Here is a 22,074-nt window from a genome sequence, read left to right as displayed (position 1 = left end):
TCTGAATGCATGCCAGTGCCAGCAGGTAGTTATACCTGTTTCTTTGAAACACACTGTAGTGCTTCATGGTTGTAGTAGTTTTGACCCAAGGAGAAAAAAAAAAATCCTCTATCATATGGGACAGAGACTAACAAGGCATGTGAGCAAAGGTGCCTCTTTACACAGCCATCTCAGTGGCAGCATGCATGGGCCTGGACATACAAATTCTGGCAGCTGGCAACAATAATCATCCGCAAAACAGAACTATGTTGGAGAGCTAAGGATGTGGTAACTGATAAAGGGATAGAGTTAGAGGTAATGGCACAAAGTTCAGCACAACTCCTGCTTGTACAGCACACAGGTACAGCTATCTCCTACCTCGCAGCAACGTCAATTAGGAAAAAGCACTAATTGTAAGAAAAGCCTGACACCGGTCTCATCCCCTCAGCAGTAAGCCAGAACAGGCATGGTCTATGGCAGTCTCACAGCAGATGCTTCAGGGAGGCAAAGTATCCTTGACTCTCACAAGGCCCAGTGCCTGCAAGCTGCAGCCTTGCAGGAGGATGAAGCCTTGGCGTGGAAAAGGAAAGAGGTGGATGGAAGGACTGATGAGTAGAGAAATCCAGCGTGGTTCTGCTGGCCCATCTGGGACTGAGCAAAGCCCCTCAGTCTCCCAGCACAGCTAAGCCAGCACCTACAAGAGCCAAACCCACTTAAGCTGGGGCACAGAAGGGGCAGGACAGGGGTCTGGAAGGCCTAAGTCTGTTTTTCCTTTTGGGGCCTTTCCGGATGCTGACGTCTGCTCGGGACCTGGCTGCTTTATGAAGCTGTTTACAGGGAGATCTGCCCCTGCTCCAGGGTACGCCTCACATTTTGTTCTAGTCTCTTATTTACTGCTGTTGGCACAGGTAGCCACGCAGTGTGTTTATTTACTAGCATATTGTTGACTTGCACATTGTCTTCTTTCTGTTACAGAAAGCCACCAAATCAGCTACAGCTGTCAGTCAGGTCCTTGAAGCCTTCTTGGCGCTCAAGCCTAAACTACAGATCACAACCAAATTTAACAAACAGCATCAGTGGGCCAACTTTTGTTTTACTACCCAGTGCCAAATTTGAGCTTTGGTTTTAATTGCATGTAACTACATATGTAGATACATGCACCCAAACATCTAAGCATGACACGTCTGTCTCTGTGGAGCTGTGGCACAGAGTGCTGCCTGCCCTGCGTGGCCAAGGGAGAGCTTCACCCCCAGGCCAGGGCAGCGGGACAGAGGCCCTGCTGCTTCCCTGGCTGCTGCAGCATCTAGATGTGGCTGTGACAGCTCCTCTTTACTGAAGGAGCTCCCTGCTGTCTCGTTTAGGGCCAACCCCACCATTAGTGTCCCCTCAGCGAGTGCCAGTGCAGCAGCCAGTAACACCAGTACTATTTGGGGTAGATGGTACAAGTACTATGAGTAAAGCGCAGGCTTGCTGTTGTAAGAACTCTTGGGCTGTTGCTCTCTGTGCTCTCCACTGCCTGCAGACTGTAATGGAGCAGGCAGGTTTTACTGCCCACCCTCTCATTTTCTTCCTCCTTTACCTGAACTTCACTTGCTTACCTCCCTTTGCCCTTCCAGGTCTTGATTTTCCTTCATTCCCTCCTCTCCAAGAGTGTCTCCCTTCAGCTGAGCAAGCTCAGTCTCTCGCACCTCTCTGCTGCCCTTCCTGACCCTCCCTGCTGTGCCCCCAGCCCTCTCTCCTCACCGACTCCCCTTCTCCAGCTTCCGCAGCTACTACACGCAGCAACAGCAAACCAAACCTTCTCCCCATGCCAGAGCAGCCAAACAGCCCACAACAGCAACCCGACAGGTCCCAGAAGCCACACAGCAGACCCAAGGCTGGTCTTGATTGTCTTGCCTTGTTTTGACATCCTAAATCAACAGGGAGGGAGGTCAAGACCCCTCTTGGCACCCTGGTTCACCATGCGATGACACGCTCAGTTTCTTCAACTTCCGTGCAGAGGCTGTAAAGAGCATGTCACTCAGCATTGTCCCATCTTTGACATCATTATGCAGTTTGCATGATATGGGGCTTTTTAAGCTACATAATCATCTGTTAGTAATCGGTTTTTACTGTGAGCATCACAAGCATAAAAGAGTTTAGTGGTCATGAGGGTAAGTTAACCCCAGGATGTACAGAAGAACAGGGGACAGAAATCAAGAATCCCTGTAATGCATCATAACTTCAGGACAATTTACGGCTTGTGCTTACCCACTCACCGGGAACAAAAAGCACGCTAATTATTCATACAGACAATGCTCTCGACAAGCAGAGTTATAATAAGAGTTAAGAAGCATGCATCTTATACCTGATAAAAACAAAGCAACACTGCAAATTATATATATTAAGTAATTTTTATTTAAAAAACATTGCAACCAACAGAGAAAATAAACTCCATGAAAGGTACATACATTCAAAGAGATGTATTTAAAGTAACTGATTTCTTATTCTCTGAGGTGATCAATACAGATAATTCCTGACAATTAAAAGAACAAAACCAAAGTTTTGTAACATTTTGTCCCTAAAATACCTTGCAAGATGAAGTTCAAGAGTTCCTGGCCAAGAGTCCTACCTTGCTAAATGCCACATGAAGATTACTCTAGAAATGGTTTCACTGGCTTCTCTTCCAGCATTTGCAGCTCTGGTGTGAATGAGACCGGTCTGCAGAGCTTGCTGGTTTGGGTACTGATGACAGACTCAAGAATCTGCCCAGATAAAAGTCCCAAAAGGAAAAAACAAGCTGTAGTTCAAAGCCAAAGAGGTGGCCAAAAGTGTGCACTACCAGGTGAAGCTATAACATACAGAAGTGTATTTCTTAACAGCCATTCATTTCTTAGATCCCCGTTTGATCGAATATTAGAAAAAGACCACCATATACAAAAATCTTATCGTTACAAGTTATTAAAAAATCCTTCAGACCATTAAAACACACAAGAAAGTGTTTGTTTGCATACAGTAGAAATACAATCCTCATTAAAGCAGCGTACCAGAGAAGCCAGTTGTTAAGTAAGTTTTCAATTAGAAAAGACAAAACCCCCGATGTTCCTGTAGCACAACCAGAACATTGGAGAAAAGAGAGCAACAAAACATTCATAGTCTGCAATGCCGGGTACATCGTCTTAGTAAGGTCACTTCAGGCCTAAAAGAGTCCGGTATCGAACAGAGTGTGGAATCAGTGCCCAGGCAGAGCGCTCTGCGCCCAGCTCCCAGAGCAGCCACTCTCCTCAGCTCTGCTCTACTCACGCAGATCCCACTGGATCTGCGGGGCAGGAGGGACTTCCCGAGGATGCTCTTCCTTCCACCTCCAGCAGTGCCCTGCCAAAGGGCAGCACAGCTTGCTGGCCCCAGGGCAGGACTTCTGCCCGCAGGTGTGGGCCTCAGCCCTCCGCCCCCAACGCGTCACCTCCAAAACCAAACAGCACATGCAGGGGGAGCCCCAATGACAGCCTGGGGCTACCTGGGGAGTGAAAGGGGCACAAGCCTGTAAAGCGGCAGAGGGACAGCCCACTCTTTCATGTCTTATGATGAACATTCTCAACCGAGCACCATGCAACCACTGCTGCAGCCTGCTGATGCTTCCCCTCAAGAGGACAGTTTGCCATTGATGAAGGCAGTCCAGACTCAAATCATGAGGTCCTCAAATAAAACAGGGTAGGGGAAGTATCTGATTTACATACTGAACTTATTAAACCTCAGACTTGCTGCCATCGATAAGAAAATATAAGCTCTTGGCCTAATCTTGGAGAAAAGATGATTCTCAAAAATATGTCCCAGCCCTAACACCTTGCCTGTGGTCAGACAGGATTCACCCAGCAGCAGGGAGGGAGCCTCATGAAGAAGAAAGCAGCACAGGCATAGCTGTTCCTGGGCCTGTCTTGCCATGGCTGCTTCACACCAACCAGGGCAGTTTCATGACGGCAGCTGGAGAAGCCCAGGGGCTTGGCCACAGCTCCACACCACCTGCATCTGCTCAACATGTGCAGTTCTCAGAAAGGGCACGATGACCTATGCTGGCAAACAGCCATTGCAGACAACATCTGCATTTATAAATAAACTCTGCTCTTTCAGCTTTCTCAGTCCCTCTGTCTAACTACAGGCTGCTGATTATTCTAAGAGCCTAGAAGATCTTAAGCAACAGAAAAAGGAAAACGTGGACTCCTTCCTTGTTGAGTCAATGCAAGAAACACCTCAAAACATAAACTGATTCTTGTTTGGCATTAAACAACATGAACGTGAATCTCAGCCTCCACAAATCAAACTGTCAGATGCTAGTCCTGCTCCATAGGATACGACTTTTTCTCTGTCTCAAGCTTTCTCACTTCCCCTTCTGAGGCAACGGAAGTGGAGCTGCTTCTACCTTTGTAGCTCTGTCGCCATCTAGAAATGCTTGCCTGGCAATACTGGCAACACACATCTGCTGGCCCCCTGAGCTTGCGAAGGACGTCCTGCAACTGCAGGAGCAGTGCTGCACCCTCAGTGCAGCGTGGTCTGCTCCCAAACCCCACCGTTTCAAAGCAAGACTACCTAAGTTACCTGCAGTCTCCTGTTAGCTGCTCCTTAGAGCTGATCACTCAACTGGCTGTGCCTGCTCTCAACACAGCTCCAATATTGTCCATACTCAGACCCTCTTCATCATCTCCTTGATGTGTCCACCTGTCATACTGATCCCATGGAGGGGGTGAACACCTGCCATTCACTTGATAACACATTGATTCTTTGCACTGTGTATGACTGGTTCATTCTTGGCTGCTCACCTCTTTGCAGAGCCCCTCTCCCCTGCTCACCAGACACCCTGGAAGCTCCTGAATTTTTGCTCCAATACTTCTTCCTGCATTGTGGAGATACTGAATGCTAGCATATGCCACAAACCTCCTGCCAATAAACAGACTTTACAAATAGGTAAAAGTTTCAGACAAATTATCCTATAATTTCTATGGTGTAACACTATTAAATAGCATTAAAAACACAAACCATCCAGCCCTTGTGATTGAATATACAAACATTTGTGAATTGATAAGGCTCATAGGTACATATGCAAAAATAAAGTGCCCCTCCCCCCACCAAGAAAGAGTTCTGTACAGCCAAGTCTGAAACAGAGAGAGCAAGTTATTTAAAATGAAACCTCCTGAGCTGACGTGCAGCCAGATTTTCAATCCTTGTTCTCATTTCTGCTTTCAACTTGCCAACACAGGAGTATTTACAAGCGGAAGAGGAACTGCCATGGCTGACTCCACCGCACTGTTGACCTGCAACCTGTCCAGCTAAGTACCTCACAGGGCCTTGGTGCTGGCTGGGTGTGTAGTGTGGGACACAGGCTTCTGAGGGTAGTAGCTGTACAAGTAAGCCTGCAGCAGGATAGCGATGTCCACAAAAACCTGCAGGAGTCCACAGATGGAGAACTGAAAAGGAGCCTGATTCAAGATGAAGTAAAGAGTCTTGAACGTGTCCCCACTGGTCCACATCAGCACCATCTTGACGCTAAAAGACAGAAAAGAATGGAACAGTATTAACTGAGAAGAAATTGGGTTGTGGCTAGCCCTGCCGTGCCAGTGGATCCCACCTACTTCAGCAGTGGGTTGGGACCCCGCTCGACGAGGGCAGGCAGCGTGCCGAGCCAAGACGTGTGGCCACTGTATCAAATTCTCTACCTCACAAACTGCAGCACTCTTATCTCAGCAATTACAGCTCCAAATACCTGTGGCTATGAAAGTATCCAGCATTTTAAAATATCCAGCTAGGATATTTGACTCAGCAGCGCTCTGTAAACATGACTGCCACAGGCTGACAGCACTGACCATCATAAACCAAAGTAACAGAGTACACAGGAAACAAAGGCAATTCATCCCAGCAATTTTGTGCTCATTCAAGGTGAAGAAACACATAGACTGCTCTCTCATGCATGCACACTTTTTTAGCATCTGCTGAAACAAACACTTCTGATAGGTATAAAAGAACATTTTTTATTGCAGAAAATGCAAAACCCAAAGAAACCCCAGAAAGACAGATTGTTCAGTAGTACAGAAAGAGGGGAAACAACATGCCTGCAGCTGTTACTGGAAGGATGAACAGCACTAGGGATTTTTATCAAGGACACATATCAAGAGCAATGCTCAGACTTCCTTTTAATAGCTATCCTTGCTTTCATCTTGCTGTACTGCTGAGCCATCCCCTGTCCTGCAGTCTAGCTCCTGCTCCCCCACATCAGGAGAAACTTTGGGGAATAGAAGCAAGTTCTTCAAAGAGACCAAATTTTTTTCAGTGCCCTCAACAAAATGTGAACAACCAGATCCTGAAGGCTGTTTCGAAGCTTCGTGCAGTTTAACAGAAGAGTTTTTTAAGCAGCTGGATAAGCGGTGGTGGACAAAAGCTTTGTAGTTCACAGTATGAGCATTGCGCATGATTTGCTGCAATTATGAGCAATTATGTTTTGCCAGCACTGACTCCAATTCATCAAATGCAGTCAGGCCCATGCAGCAGGGTAGGACTTAATGTTCATTTCTCAAACATTCAGGCAGGGAACTAGCACAATTTGTATTTTGGCCACAAGTACACAATACTGTTGCAAGCCAAATGCAGCAGCCCACTCTCTCCCAATATGGGAAAGGTGGCCAAAAGCATCGGTTTATACTGCCCCATGGCACCAGAGAAACACAAGCCTTTTTGTAACTCATGTCATGGGTCTGAGACCATGAAACAGGTCTACAATCCCATGGAGCTTCCAAAGAGAATCTCTGTGTGGAAGTGCAAGCAAGGACATGGGGTTGAGTGAGCAGTCATTCCCCACCCAGGGTCATTCTAAAAATGTAAATAAATAATCAGAGAAGGAAAACAACTGCTGAACCCACAGTGTCATTTGTGCTTGGTGAGAACGGCCTGCACCGCCTGCCTTGTGCAAGTTCCCAGTCACACCAAGTCACCTTACATCACACTTACTGGAGGTTTACAGACACAGGCAGTGGTGGGCATTGTTTGGAATTTTAATTAGGAAAGGTGATCAACTTTGAGGGTAGTAAAACTGGCACCTTGCTTACAGGCAGGCAGCATTCCTCCTCCTCTGATTTTAAACATATCAGTGTTTGCTGGGCAACCGACCACAATTTAATTGTTAATATGTTAATATGTCCTGGCATGGTTGGGGACCCTCACTAAAAGCACATGCTAAACCTGGCAGGTCAAACTGCTTGCTGTTGACAGAAAGGTGATTCAGGGATGCCACAAAGTATCTGAACAGGAATTTAACATGCAAAGGATATTTGTCACATATTCCCCGTGAAGAAAGAAGCTAGCTGTGTTTTAAAAGTGACCCCACAGTGCAGTGAAGACGTGGAAGAGAAAATACACACAGTCAGAAGATGTACAGCCTACAGAAGAGTTTACTCCCCTAAAGAAAGAATAATCACTGGGGGAAACCCTACAGACACATGCAGTTCAGCAGCGCCATAGGAGCCAAGCACTAGAAGCTCAGCTCTAGCCGTGTCACATGCTGTGCTGAGTTCGCCCAAGCAATTCTGGATTTTGCTGGGAAGCCATCTGTGAACTCAACAGCCTGCAATACCGACTGGGTAACTGGGTGCATGCTCCAACAGCCTTTGCATGTTCCAGAGCACCGCTCTTCAGCTCATATATCAGACATTCAAGGAAATCAGCATCATACCTGGGGTTCTCCCTAGGACATGACTGCTCTATACACAGGGAAATCTCAACCTGGCAAAAATTATTTTAAAAAATGTAGTAGATATTTTAAAGAGTTAACACCACCAGTCTGTCACTGAATCAAAATTTATACATCTTCCTCTGTCCAATATCTTGGACAAAACAGCAGAGAAAACCTGTAAATCACCAAGGTACTATAAAAATGCAAAATATATAGAAAACACTTGATGTTCCACAAACCCTTAGTACTGCAGCCGCACGGAGGTTCCCAGAGCCCAGGGTTAATGCAAAGCAGTGACTGTGGGAGCACTGTCTGCTCTCCAGAGTGGGGACGGGACAAAAGGAGCATGTGCAGCACAGGCCTAAAGGTACATGGGGTAACCAAAACCAGTTTAACAGGGAAACAGGGACAGTGTCACACAGGAAATGAGACGAGGCAATGAAGAGCCCCAGAGAAAAGCCCAGGAGACATCAGATGAGAAGGGGGTAGGAAAGAGGTTGGAGCAGGACAGGAAATGACAAGAACAGATGAGAACTGGGAACCTGGGACACATATCCACAGAAATGACCTGAATTTGGGGTGGACAGATGGGGTAGTACAGCCTGGGACAAGGGCATTCAGGGTTGTATTCGGTTTGTGTGGCAAGGTTTTCATAGCAGGGGGGCTACAGGGGTGGCTTTTGTGAGAAGCTGCTAGAAGATTCCTCCATGTTCAGTAGAGCCAATGCCACCCAGCTCCAAGATGGACCCACTGCTGGCCAAGGCCGAGCCCATCAGCAACAGCGGTAGCACCCCTGGGATAACATATTTAGAAGGGGAAAAAAACTGCTGCAGAACAGCAGCAGGAAGAGAAGAGTGAGAATATGCGAGAGGAACAGCTCTGCAGACACCCAGGTCAGTGCAGAAGGAGGGGCAGAAGGTGCTCCAGGCCCCTGAGCCCGTGGTGCAGACCATGCTGAGGCAGGTTGTCCCCTTGCAGCCCATGGAGGTCCATGGTGGAGCAGACATCCACCACGTAGCTCAAAGCGGACCCCACACAGGAGCTGCCGGATGTCTAATTTTGATTGGCAATAAATTAAACTAATTTCCCTAAGTTGAATTTGTTTAGCCCATGATGGTAATTGGTGAGTGATCTCGCTGTCCTTATCTCGAACCATGAGCCTTATATTTTTCTCTCCCCCTGTCCAGTTAAGGAAAGGAGTGATAGATAAGCTCTGTGGACACCTGGCATCCAGCCGGGGTCAACCCACCAAAAGGGTGAAGCTAAATAATGAGCAGAAGAAGCATGTGCTGGCCCAGGACCCCCACCTCATCACTGCAATGTCTGCAAGCATCCCTGAATACCCCCAGCACCCTCTCCAATTAAGCAGGTGTCTCACTCCTCCAGTGCCTGCCCTAGGGAGAGGAAAAGCTACAACTGCTGTCAGCTCTCCCACATGTCAACCAGCATGCATTTGCACACACAGCCTGAAAGTTTCAGCTTGCTGAGAAACCCATCCCGTGTCTGGGTGGCACCTCAGGGGAGAACAGAGCTGCCCCTGCCCCCACTACTGCATCACAGGCCCATGCCTCAGGAGGCTGGGAGGGGGCTGAAGGAAGTTTACACCATCAACATGGCTTCTGCCACATCCTATTGCATACAATAGTAACGGCCCTCCCCCCTTTTTTGGGCTGTGCACTTGTCTTGTCCTTGCTGCATATGCAGATGCCATTTGCAATAATGCAACGGTGCGTGCACAACTATGCGTGACTGATCACATAGATAAACCATCACTGTCAGCTATCGTGTCACCAGGATAGAAAAGCCAGTTGTCTGCAGCTTCTCAACTTCACCCACTTGCTGAGGAAGCCAGGTAATTCTTGTATTTGTTCTTCTTCTTTTGGGGTAGAAAAGAAATAAACCAACTCATTTTGGGCAGATAGCTGACTCTTACCTGCCCTGGAGGAGAAAAGAGCAGCGTCTGTGCAGAAATTGAGAGTTTTATTGCCCAAAACAGAGTTTTCAGTTCACTGTGGGGAAGGAAGAGGAAAAAGGGAAGAGCACACTCAAGCTGTTCTTTCACTGCTCTGCTGGAACCTGTTTGCTGAATGAAGCTCCCATCCCTTCCTGGAAGATGTGTGAGGCTCATTTTTAACAAGCTACCAGTACACCAAAGGGGGCAACCCTCTAGTCTCAGCTTTCCTGCCATTCCCTCAGGTTCTGTCATTGGTCACCAAAGAGAAGAGATCAGTGCCTGCCCCTCCTGCTCCCCTTGTGAGGAAGATGCAGTTTGTAGAACAAGCCCTATGCGTGGCTCTGCTCCTGTGCAATGCCATGTGCCAGGTTCCACCAGCTGGCAGATCGCAGTTCATTGATGTATGTCTGGCCCTTGGCTTCATGGCGCAGAAGAAAATGCTGTACTGTTAACACAGATGAGGCTTTGCTGTGAGAGGCAGGCAGCACCCACCATCAACACTGCCCAAGACTGGATACTCCTGCACAGAGGCTGCATGCAGCAAAAACTTTCCAACCTTACTCATGAAGACCAACTTCACACTGTATCTTCCTGACACCTGCAAAGCCATGCGAGCAAAGCTGCTCTGCACAGCACTGGCTACACAACAAAGCAGGATTTAGGAGCAAGTAAACTGATGTCTTTCCTGAAATAGCCCAAAGCTAAGCTGGGGAGATGTGGAAAGCAGGAAATGCTCACTTTGCTGATTTGGAGGATACAGACTGGCAGGACAGCTCAACTGCTCTTAGCACAGATGACTGAGCGGGTTAGGAGTGAGCAGTGCCACAGAACAATTTGGGGAGGCAGAAATAAACAAATGGCAGCAGTTGGTTGTGTGACAACAGAGATGCCAACTGGAGGGGCAGGAGGCAGGAACCGTGCTGAAATAGCTGGTATTGCCAGAGGCTGAAACAGACTTGTGGTAAAAATAGTACTTCCTAGTAGTGTAAATCAGTGCTGCAGTATCCAGTGACAACACACCTCTTAAAAGCAAGCATCTTCCTTATAGCTGAGATCCTTACAAGGAGCTGCTCATGTAGTAACAGTGTCAGGTCTGTGTAAATTGCAATTGACCACATAGAGGAAAAGCTGGTATTTTTCAACTGCTCTTAAAATCTGAAAAAAACACTTATTTATTCTGTGGTTGGAATTAATTCTCAGAAAGAAACTGTCATTTCTGATCAGACACTGGACTAGGGCCGGGTTGCTAAATACTGGTTTTTAATATTGTAATATAAAAATTCCCTACAGTGCTGCTGTTCTCTACCACTGGTACTAGATTTCATAAAGACACCGTACCAATCTTAATTTGCTAAATAAATAAATAGCATGCTGGAAAACAGCATTAACATTTCTCAAGGAACAACTTGCTTCATTCAAGGTCCTTGCATATTGTGTATTAATTCTGAAGTAAGAGCAATTAGAGGTAAAAACCACCTATTAGTACGCCGTATCTGCAGTCAGCCAACAAACCATATTTTTTACAAAATGTTCCTGAAATTATTCATATGTAGAAAGGGATTGTAAAGTGCATTCCGAAGGAAAACAAAAACAAAACCACAACCTTTCTGTTGCTTCTCTTTGAGGAACTGTACTAGTGGCTGAGTAACTTACAGAACAGTGAGATTAGCCAGATATTTAGGCTCCAATCCCCCCTTATCCAGGACTAATGTTATTTGCCTCAAAGCTTTTCAGCATCTTCATTCCTTCTGCTCAAAACCTGGCTGTGACAGTTTCAAAGCCTCTGATTTTCCACTGGAGTCCTTGCACACTCTGCTCAACAGTTGTCACTTCTTGGTCATCACATCTTTCTTCTTCCTTCATCTGTAAGAGCAAAAACTACCAAAAAATGATCTTTTAGAAAAAAATAAGATATGAAGCCGCCTCATTCTCCTCCCTGGCAAGCTAGTCTGTCTTAAGACTAGTTGCAACCATCCATCAAAATAACTTACAAACAGCAGCACACCAGCAGAGCTGCAGAGCAGCAGGCTGCAGAAGACAGGCTGGTACTTAGCACAAAACCTACACAAGAAGAGAGACACAGCAGTACTCATTTCCCGTTCGCACTATAAATTTTCTCAGTCAGTGTTATGACTCTGCATGTTTGTAGCTTAACACACAAACCCAAAAATACCCTGCAAGCTGGAAGACACAAAGGGAATCAGACATTACACAGTGACTTCCGCTGAGAAATTCTGTAGTGGTTTCATCAGACATTTTCAGCACAAATAGTAACAGGAGGTATGTGTTGCCCTGATGTAATTACAGCCTGCTGCAGTCACAAATATAGTGCTAATTGTGCTCAGGTAGTCAATGAATTCAAAAATTCTAAGTTATTTTCAATAACAGAAAAATGAGTATAATTTATTGAACTTTATCTGCCTTGAAATTTGCGGGTTGTGGTTGTTATTTTTGTTTTGTTTTTCTTCCTAACGGAAACTAAAAAGAGGAGAAGTAGCCTGGACTCTTTTATTCAAGAACCAGTAGAAGCTGACTGCAACTTCCCCAAATCATGGCCAAGTGCTAGACTAAGACACAGGTGACACCAGATTAAAAAATGTGACTTTCTAGATTGCTGCAGTTTCAGGGATTTATTCAAATGTTAGCACTTGACTTTCATATGTATTAAAAAATGGTAAGAGTTCTTTAAATGACTGGGGATATAAAACCAGAATAAAATCATTGAAGAGCTGACAAGCTAGTATTTTTTCTAGAAATAAGGTCCACATCAAAACAACCTGTCAATAAGTATTTTGAACACTGCAATTGGTTTCTGGAAGATGGTACAGAAGGTATCTCTCCTGCAACCTTTTAAGCTGTTACCTCCCACAAGCCATTTGCATGGGAATGTCTGGAAGAGAAAGCAGATTCATTTATAACATCCTGACTCTGGAAAACTTTCAGCTCCGATTTGCAGCTCCAAAACAGTCTACTCAGAGAAGACAGCAAGCATCCGTAACACTGCACTTCCATCAGAGGCTGGCCTGCCTTCAACAGTGAAACATAGACCAGAAAACATGAAACCCGAATGCCATGGTATTTTTAACACTGTACAAAACAAACAAAAATTATTAAATAGAGCACTTGTTCCTAACATAAAGCCATATAGCTTAACAAAAAAGTTCTGATGTTAACCAAATTGTTTAGCCTGCCAGAAATTATTAAACTGGGAGGGAAAAAAAAAAAAAAAAAAACACAACAGAAAACATTGGGATCAGATATATAAAGTGTCTAAAGTCTGAAAAGCTTGGAATCCAAGCCTGAAATTCTTCACCAGTCCTACGTGCTCTGCCTCATCGAGAGCGCCTTGCCTCACTTCTCAACAATTCTTCTGAGGCAGCACTGACCATCTCCAGAGGGAGCTATTAATATTAATTATTATTAATATTTGTTATTATCAATACTACTAATAATAGTATTTGTCCAGCCCTGCAATGCTAGCAGAAGTTAAGACAAGCATGTAGCAAGAGAGGTTCAGTATCTATTTTGGATCCCTGGAACCAAGCTAAAGCAAGTTGAGTTAAAGTCACATCCATGGATACCACAGAGGGCTGTAATACAAGAGCAAACTATCTGAAAGCTCTGGAGATTTTCAAGGACTGTACAAGTCACTGAGGAAAGATGAAGTGGAGGATTCCACTTTGGAACACCACCAGGCAAACAAACCCACAAAGATGCAGTCTAAAGTGATTTTTTTGTTGGTGGCCTCTTTTTTAATATATGCATTTTACGCAGACTCACAAATAAACAACAAAAGTTTTATGGAAAAATAGGGTAAACAGGTATTTGTCAATTATTTTTCTTCATGAGCATCTGTTTTCTAAACTTCCAAGAGTGGCAGGGTGTCAGGCATTTTGACTCTGCTTAGCAGGCCCACCCAAAAGCCAGTATTTGTTAGAACATGCTGTCAGAGGAGAATCAAGGGGAAACTACAAGACACACAACACGTGGCTGGTGGATAGTCCAGGATCACCGATACGACCTCTGGCTATTTCAAGCAGCTACACCTAACATTTAGTCTGTAAGGGTCCAGAAACTGGCAACTCTTAACAGCTGCAAAATATTTCTAGTACTATACAACTTCCACAGCAAAAAGAAGGGCAGCAGGTCTTAACATCCTTAAACACCCTAAGTCTGTGCAGCAGCAGTCTGTGGATCAGCAGAAAGACCTGAACCACGATTCACACCAGTGCCCTTCCTGCCAGGAGACACAAATGGATGCTGGCCAGGCTGCAAAGCTCAGGTCTGCTCACTCAGGTGGTACGAATACTATGATATGGGTTCTGCTTCTGGCGGATTTGGAAGCTTCGAAACCTGCTGCCATGACAGGGAGCAGCTTTCCTCGGGTGCTGGGGCAGGAAATCATGCCCTGCACTGCTCACTGCAATAATACAGTCAGCTGCCAACACGCACAGTACTATCAGCTTAATGTAAATGGTGCAGAGCACACCTAAACTACACCACCCTTCAGCATCTCACTCATGAAGTTGTTTTTGAGCATCTGTCCCCCTTTCCCTGTCTCTCACCTCCCGCTCAAGGTGTTACAGTCAACGGAGCTGCAGGCACAGCTGCTGGCTAATGCTGCTATAGGCTCCCCACAGGGCCAATCGGCCCCCCAAACCTCAGCTGCTGCAGCCTGCCTGCTGCTGGGAGGGACGCCCCTGCAGGGCCAGTGCTAAGAGATGGCAAAATAATGTCCCTGTGTAACGCTATTCAGTGTATTTCCTTCTCTAGTTCTAAATAACTTGGGACACATTCAATTTGAAAGGTAATAAAAAGACGGGAGGGAAGAGAGCTTTGCTTAAGCACAGCTGCCATATCCCAAGGCTCAAATCATAATGCTTTCTTCCTGCCTTAGACCAACAAAGAAATCATCAGACTCTTCATCTAATTTAGGTAATTTGAGCGCGTTTTTCCCTTCATCTTCATAAGGCAACAATTACATAGCCTGGGCATGCTTTTAGTATTCCAATTCAACAACTGCAATTATAACTTACGGTCAACATACACAAGATAACATTCACAAGATAACAGTGCTATCTCCAGTGCTTACCTCGTTCTAAGGGACTAGCATTCAGCAGTTGTCTCCAAAGCCAGCATTCCCCCCCCCCCGCCGCCTCCCCTCCCCACGACAAAAATCTAATGATATTGCAGTCATTACTTTTCGTGAATTAGTCACATCCTTCCGGCTAGTAAAATGCTTCTCACATTCTAAGAAAACACTGGAGAAATGTGTGTTAAATAAGAGCGATCACTCAAGGACAAAGCCCTACTCTCCAGTCAGCTTATTGACTGGAAATACGGCAAGGTTTTGCAAGAAACGAAGCTCACATTCTTCTCAAAAAAGCTTTGCTGTTATAAGGAAATAACCCCTGGCAAGCTCTATATGAAAGTTAAGTCATCACCTAAGTCTTCATATGAAATGCCAGGCTTTCCCCTTTCCTTCCACATGCACGGAGGTACAGAAGTGAAGTCCATGGTGACAGTAATGCACCATACATAGAGAAATGCACTGTACATACAGTAACGCACCATACAAACAGCTGTGCTGTTTCTCAAAGCAATGCCCAGCGGAAGGCTGTACTTTATCAGAAGGTGCCACCACCACAAACCAATGCTTTCTGAGCCCCTTCCCATACACAGCATTACCACAGTGGCTGCAGATTGGCACTTTTAAGCCCTGCTGTGGACAAGAAATAAAAGCATCAAGAATCATGTCCCACACACAGGAGCATGATGCAAAGTAGGGTCTTTGCAGTTCAAAAAGGACAGACATTCTCTAGCCTGTCTTCCTTCCCAAACTCTTCCCATCTGCCCCTTTGCACACTAGGAATCCTGTTTTAGGAAATTCTCTAATACAAGATGAAGTATGTGAAGGGACAGGGCTTTCACCACTGCCCTGAAAGCTTACCTGACAATGCCGGGACAACTTGCTTGGCATATAATTCTATCCCCTTATGTGGACATATATAATTCCCAGCTATCTTCCCTGGAACAAATTAAAACCCTAACTTTAAGCCTTGTTGAAACAGCTTTTTCTGACACCAAGTTTTGTTTCTTTCTACATTCCACTCAAGAATACTACAAGAACTTCCTCTCCCATCTCACTTTTTGGGCAGATCATCCAACATGTCAGTCACTACACTTCTCACTCTTCTTCTGTTTTCTTGTCCTCTGTGTCTGAGGAACAGGGGACCAAATGCACCATATTGCAGGTCAACTCGTAAAAGAAAATCTCTCGTTTTTCTGGACCACCTTGCAAAGTCACTTCCCAGCTTAAGTTCCACCAGCCTCTTCTTCCTGCTGTTCTAGCTCATCTATTAACCACTTTAATTACTCACCACTCTGCTCACTTTACAGATCTTCATCACAGTCAGTATTACCATTATGGATATTTCCATCCTTGCATCTCAACCTGTATTTCTCCAAACCCAAATCTCAATGTACTTCCATTCCATATTTCTGATCCCACTCAGTCCTACTGCACTGAGGAAGACAATTCTGCAATGACATAACTAGATAACTTATCCTACTTACACAACTGGCTGCAGTGAACTCGGGCAAAACAATGCAGATGCAGGAATTTCAATAACTGAGGCACTTCTGTTCCCAAATTTGTTGGCAACAGAGGAAAAACACATTTTTAGAAAACTTCCATCTCTCAGGTGCCTTCATTATAAGCTCAACTTTGACCTTTTGTGACTTGGCAAGCCCTGACCTTAACTATGCAAAATACCTTGCATGACACTTCCTTGCCAAAAGAAAACAGAGCACCCAAACTTAATAAAATGTTTTTGTAACAGAAGTACAATAAATTTTCTCTTTTATTGCAAAATTTCAGGGCACAGAGAAATCCACCAACTGAAGAGAGCACTGATTAGACATACCAGCAGTGCTTTCTTCCTATTACTGTAAAGAAGCCTTGGACTATTTCTAAAAGACGAATGCTTCTGGTTTGAAGTTACTTGCTTTGAATTTACTTTTTGAACTTATGGGATGAGGTGCCAGGGGAAGAGATGTGAGAAAGGTTCAGTATGTGCAAGAGCTTCAGCAGTCCACACTGTGCTACAATCGGGACGATGCTTAAGGGAAGTGGATGCTGCTGCTCACACTGTCAGAAATGTGGGGAGGGTGAGGGAAGAAAAGCCTCCCACTCCTTCCTGGGTTTTTCTACCTGCCTCTTCCTTTAGTTCCTGAAATTCTCAGGTGTGTTGAGTGCACATGGCACCAAGAACTGTCTTTGCAGCCCCATATTGTCCTGCTTGCAGGCCTTGAGAGAACAGCTCTGGGGAGACACAGCAGGTCAGCAGGTAAGTACAGAGGTGAATGAGCACAGCAACCCGCAAGCCACACGTCCGCACAGCTTTGAGCAGAATGGGCAGGTCCTTGAACCCAGAGCACCAATCACAGTTCGGCTGTAACTGAAAACAGGTTGCGAAGAAGAGGACAGAATCTGTTTGCTTTCTGGGATCAGAACATAATGGTTTCAGTCTACCCATTCACATGCTGACAGGACTCTGCCCTCATCCTGACTAGTAACACATCAAAGGGAGAAGAAATCAGAAATCTTCTGAGGACTAGAGATCACTTTCTTCAACCTCTTAACTTTAAAAGAGCCAGATTCAGGAAGTGAACCTGATGTTTGTGGTATCTATCAGAACCACAAATGAAAAGGGGGAACAGAAAAGCTCTAAGTGGCAAGCCTGATGGTTGTACCAAAACCTGGTACAAAACCTGGTACTGACTACTCCCCAAAGTCCTGCAAACCTGGATGTGTATGCAAAGTCCAAAATACACAAACATGAGTACTTTATATAAAGGCCACCATAAAGGACAACAGTAACCAGCTGATCAGTGCCACAGTAATGAAAGAAGAAGTGTCACCAAAGCAGAAACAATGAAACAAGTAAAACTCCCCCAACAAATTGGCCACTGGCTGGAGCCTCAGAAGCAATAACAACTATTTTTGCAGACCCATGGAGAAAACTAAAGATCTGAGTAGAAAGAAAGAGCATTTAGGAAGACAAATTAATACAATCACAGAACTACAGTAAATAATGAGAATAGTTTAAAGCAGGAAATGTGCAAGCATGCTGACAGACAGTTTTGATTAACTTAGTGAAACAGGAAAGGCAGTGAAAATAAGGAATGGCCTATACAACATGAAGTACAAACCGCTTTTAAGAAGAAATTAAGGAATTCTGCATTTATCCAATGTATTTCTGGCTCACACTTAAGACCTTAATTTCTCCATTTGCCAAGGTCACAGATTTACCTTTCAGTTCCTAATTATTCTCTTGAAAACCACTTTCTCTTTTATAACCTAGTCCCTTATGATTATCTACACAATGCTTTCTGTAATGAAAAACATGGGTCAGATGATTTGAACCCACAAAGCCATTCTGGTTTTTTAATTTTTTTTTTAAACTAAATGGCCCCACTTCTCATACCCCTCTTCGATCTTCTCTATTTTGACTGTTTAATACATAAAGCAGCTACTATTTTAAGAACAAGAGTAGATACTGTTATATCAGCATCTGGAGGCTACAATTCCAAACCCTGAAAGAAACTTATCTCTCTTCAGCAGCTTCCTTGGTGTTAGTCCCAGACCAGACACAATGCACTAACTCATGTCATGATTGTACTGGCCAGTGTCTGCTTTATGTATACGGCATACTCAGAAAAGGAAATCTTTCATGTAGGCTTCCATTACCCCTACTCCTATTTCTTCGATTTTGCTCTCATCCATGCAATTTTCTTTCAGTGAGAAACAGAAGCTGAGTGGAAAAAAAAAAAAATCAATACTGCCTTTGCCTGCATTACCCTCTTTTAACTTACCTTCCTTTTAACACTTTTTAAGTCCTTTTACACTTAACTTCTCTTTCTCCTTCACCAAACCTCCCCAAAGAAGCAGAGATACGTAACAAAGTTGCTGTAACAGATGTTGATTGTATCTAACATCTCTTTTCAACGTAAGCTAATGCATAGCCACAACTGTTGCCATAATACTTCTCTCTAGCTCAGGTTCTGTTTTCTTTTAGAACTCCAAAGGAACTAACTCACTGGGGCTGTGTGCCTATTCACTATTCAAAAATTCTCTCAGGCTAAAAAAATCCCAGGAAAACATAGCAGTGGCATTTTTAGAGCACTTCCCCAATCTCCTTAAATCTAAAATCTCACTAGTGGAGGTGGCTGGACATTGATTAACCAGACCTGAATAAAGCCTTCTACACCTGTTCACCACACCACCTGGCTTATCCAATACAGGCAGAAAATCCAGCAGCTTGCATTTATCTTCAGAGTTTGAATAAAGCCAGGATTTGTCTCCGGGACAAGCACTGTCTTCAGAAGTCAAAAGCTGCTCTTTAAAAATGATATAAAGAGTTGCCCGTGTCATAATGGAAAAAGCTATAGACCAGTACCAAATAAAAGCACCCCACAATGAAATTTTGTCTCCCTAAGAAATACTATCTTCTAGTATTTTTATTATTATCTGTAGGGGAAAAGAGGAAATAATATATCGGGATATAAATGTAATATAATTTCTTTCCTTCATACCCCTTCACACTGCACTTACTTTACTGTATACATTTGGGATAAACTCCTGCACGTAACTAGCTCACAGCTGCAGCGCACCTCATAAAACACTTCTGAACGGAAAAGCATTCTTAACATTTCCAACCCTTGGCTCCAGCAGCTTCTGAGACAATAAGTGCAGCCTGTTTCTCCTTCAGTTACTTGAGGTTTTTAAAACGGAGTGATCACAGTGACCAACCCAGTACTGTCACAGGAGGGGCTAAATTAATATTTTCAATTTTCCTCATTCAGCTTTTTCAGGCCAGACTTCTCAAGACAGCCGAAGCACTGGAACAAGCTGCCCAGAGAGGTTGTGGAGTCTCCTTCTCTGGAGACATTCAAGACCCACCTGGACGCAATCCTGTGTGATCTGTCCTAGGTGAACCTGCTTTAGCAGGTGGGTTGGACTACATGATCTCCAGAGGTCCCTTCCAACCCCAATCAGTCCATGATTCTGTGATTCTGAAGCCGCACACATGGCCCTGATCCAGGCAGGTGCTGCTGCCTGCCCAGTGTGCAGCCAGGGAGAGACATCAGTGCACACCAGAGCCCCACAGCTGCTGCAGCAGGACCCATGTGATTCCATGCTAACCATTGATGGGCACATTTGGGTGTCACTTGTACTGTGGCTTCTGAGACTTCAAGATACGCAGCCCACTTCAGTCCCACTGCCAGACCTCTCTTGTGGTGTCAAGATCTTGAAATATTTTACCACATAATATATACAAAATTTACAAGTGATGAGCAATCTTTTAACCTCGTAATGCTTTTTACCATATCACAGGATGCCTCCTGTATTTCAAAGCTCCTAAGTTTTGAGGTTGCTTTCTTCCTTTTTCTAACTGATGAAAACATAATCATACCCATGATTCTAATCCATCCCGATAACAATTAAAGTCATTAAATTACTCTTTTCCTAGGTGACTGGACAGAACTAGTTTTGTCCTTGAACTGAATGGAGACTAAATTAAGTGATTATTTCCTTGATAGGTATTAACACAATTCATTTAAAAAAGCACTTCTGTCAAAGTTAGTACCATAATTAATAGAAAATATGACTGTACTATTTAGGTTTGCAACTATTCAAAGGTACTCAAACAATGGAAGAGAGTTGTAAGTTTCTATAAAGTACTGATTCCAAAAGTAATCAGGTGATTTGTCAAAGAGAACATAATGAAAATTTCTGTTCCCTTGAATGACTTATTTCTGTTTACTTAATTATGGCAAAATTTCTACCCTTCAGTCATCAGCCTACCAGGACATGCTACACTATCTTCCCTCCACAAAAGCTGTTAGCCAGCTGCACCTCCTTTCTGCTTTCACTGTTTCCACCTCTTTCCAACTTCTCCTTTGCTCTCTGAGAACAGAGGAGGAAACTACAGGACATAGTAGTGATATTGCTACAAAAAGGAGGAAAATGAAAGTAGTAGTGAGAAATTAAGAAATAAATAAAAATAAGTGAGGAGCTCTATCCAGCAGAATAAAGATATCAAAGACTGGAAGACTCGTTCTCAGGAGCACTACAATGCACATAACTGTGATTCCTTCACTGCAGCAATGCCTTGTTACAATAAACATAACTGACCCAGCTGCAGATGTCCTTTGGACATTTACCTCAGACACTGAACACGTTTTCACTAAGGGACTTCTCAGGCAGTAGCTGATTGAAAGACAGGGGCAAGATAATGGGACCAGACTCCCAAAGGGTACCGTGCTACCACCACAGGCACCTGTCCCATTTACCTCCCTCATGGCCTCTGGTCTCCATGTTTGTTTATCAGGAAATGGCTCCTACGTCAAGCATGAGATGTCTTCAACTTCTCATTCAAACAGAAAGGGGTGGTTGGGAGGGGTGGGGCTGTGGGGTTATGTGTTTGCCATATTTTTTAAGAAACAATACAACGTCTGTGGAGTCTGACAGGATACTCTGATCAGATGTGGCCACATACTGTAACCTTATTTTCTATTTCTCTTTTATAATTTTACATTTAAGAAAGGAATTATTTGCTAAAGAAGAAACAGATTTCACATATCAGCTGCTGTGGGTCAGTCTGCCCCAATTCAGAAAGAGGTGCATGTTGCTGCTTTTCTCAGCCAAGCCATGAGGGCCTCCAAGCAACCCTTTCTCTGGCAGCAGTAAAGGCTGTGATGTTTCTAAGGGACGTGGGCTCCACTCACGCACCACAGGTGACAGACCTATTGTGGTTTAAGAAGTTACCGCCTACAACCAGGGTGTGATAATCCTCCAAAAGGTCAGTAAGTAGCACAGCTTAATTCTCACTGCTCTCTCCATTATGCTTAAAGCCACAAAGACACTTGAAAATCATGTTTCACTTTGCCACTGAGGCTTGCTAAGGGCACATCTGGCAGCCAGCTGTTATGGCCTAGCTGATGGGCCGAGGATCACCAGTGTACTTGCTTCTGACAGTGTAACCATCCGCATGCATGTTATTTCTACACTGAGCAGTAAATAACTGCAGAGAGCAGTGGGCAGCAACTAACTCCCATCTGGTAAATACCCATGCAAGTTGATAAACTTGATGATCCTACGAGTGGCCTGGCTGGACTGTCATGTGCTCCCTTCAGGGCTTCCAGGACTGGGGTCTCTTCTCTGATGTGCTTTTACCCAGAGAAGCAGGCACCGGAAAGGAAGCTGAGGAAATACGTCCAACAGCTCCTTCAACAGAAGGTAATATACTAGTGAAAGTCACTTGCACAGTAGGAACAGCCCGGTAATGCATAAAGACCATCAAATCAACTCAGGATTGCTGTGATGGATGTACCACTCATCCCTGACATTTGCATGGTGCTAGAAAGTACACGTGCTAGCTGC

At 44.5% G+C, this 22,074-nt stretch overlaps 1 protein-coding gene across 4 annotated transcripts in view; it reads right to left on the bottom strand.

Annotated features, from left to right (window-relative positions):
- The window catches only part of SLC66A2 (solute carrier family 66 member 2), a 559,480-nt gene that overhangs the window by 490,007 nt on the left and 47,399 nt on the right, over nucleotides 1–22,074 (bottom strand). For 2 of the 4 annotated variants that reach the window (XM_082044728.1, XM_082044729.1), the window contains one exon: nucleotides 2,360–5,496. In XM_082044728.1, coding sequence (XP_081900854.1) covers nucleotides 5,289–5,496 — 208 coding nt within the window. In that variant the 3' untranslated portion in view covers nucleotides 2,360–5,288. Of the gene's footprint in view, nucleotides 1–2,359; nucleotides 5,497–22,074 lie in introns of those variants that run through there. The other 2 variants (XR_014183251.1, XM_082044730.1) reach the window with 2 other exon arrangements.

The sequence above is a fragment of the Streptopelia decaocto genome, assembly GCF_964273445.1.
Source record: "Streptopelia decaocto genome assembly, chromosome: 2".
In the NCBI taxonomy this organism is placed as follows: Eukaryota; Metazoa; Chordata; class Aves; order Columbiformes; family Columbidae; genus Streptopelia; species Streptopelia decaocto.
The sequence above is the reverse complement of the archived record's forward strand: the minus strand, read 5'-3'. Positions and strand labels throughout refer to the sequence as shown.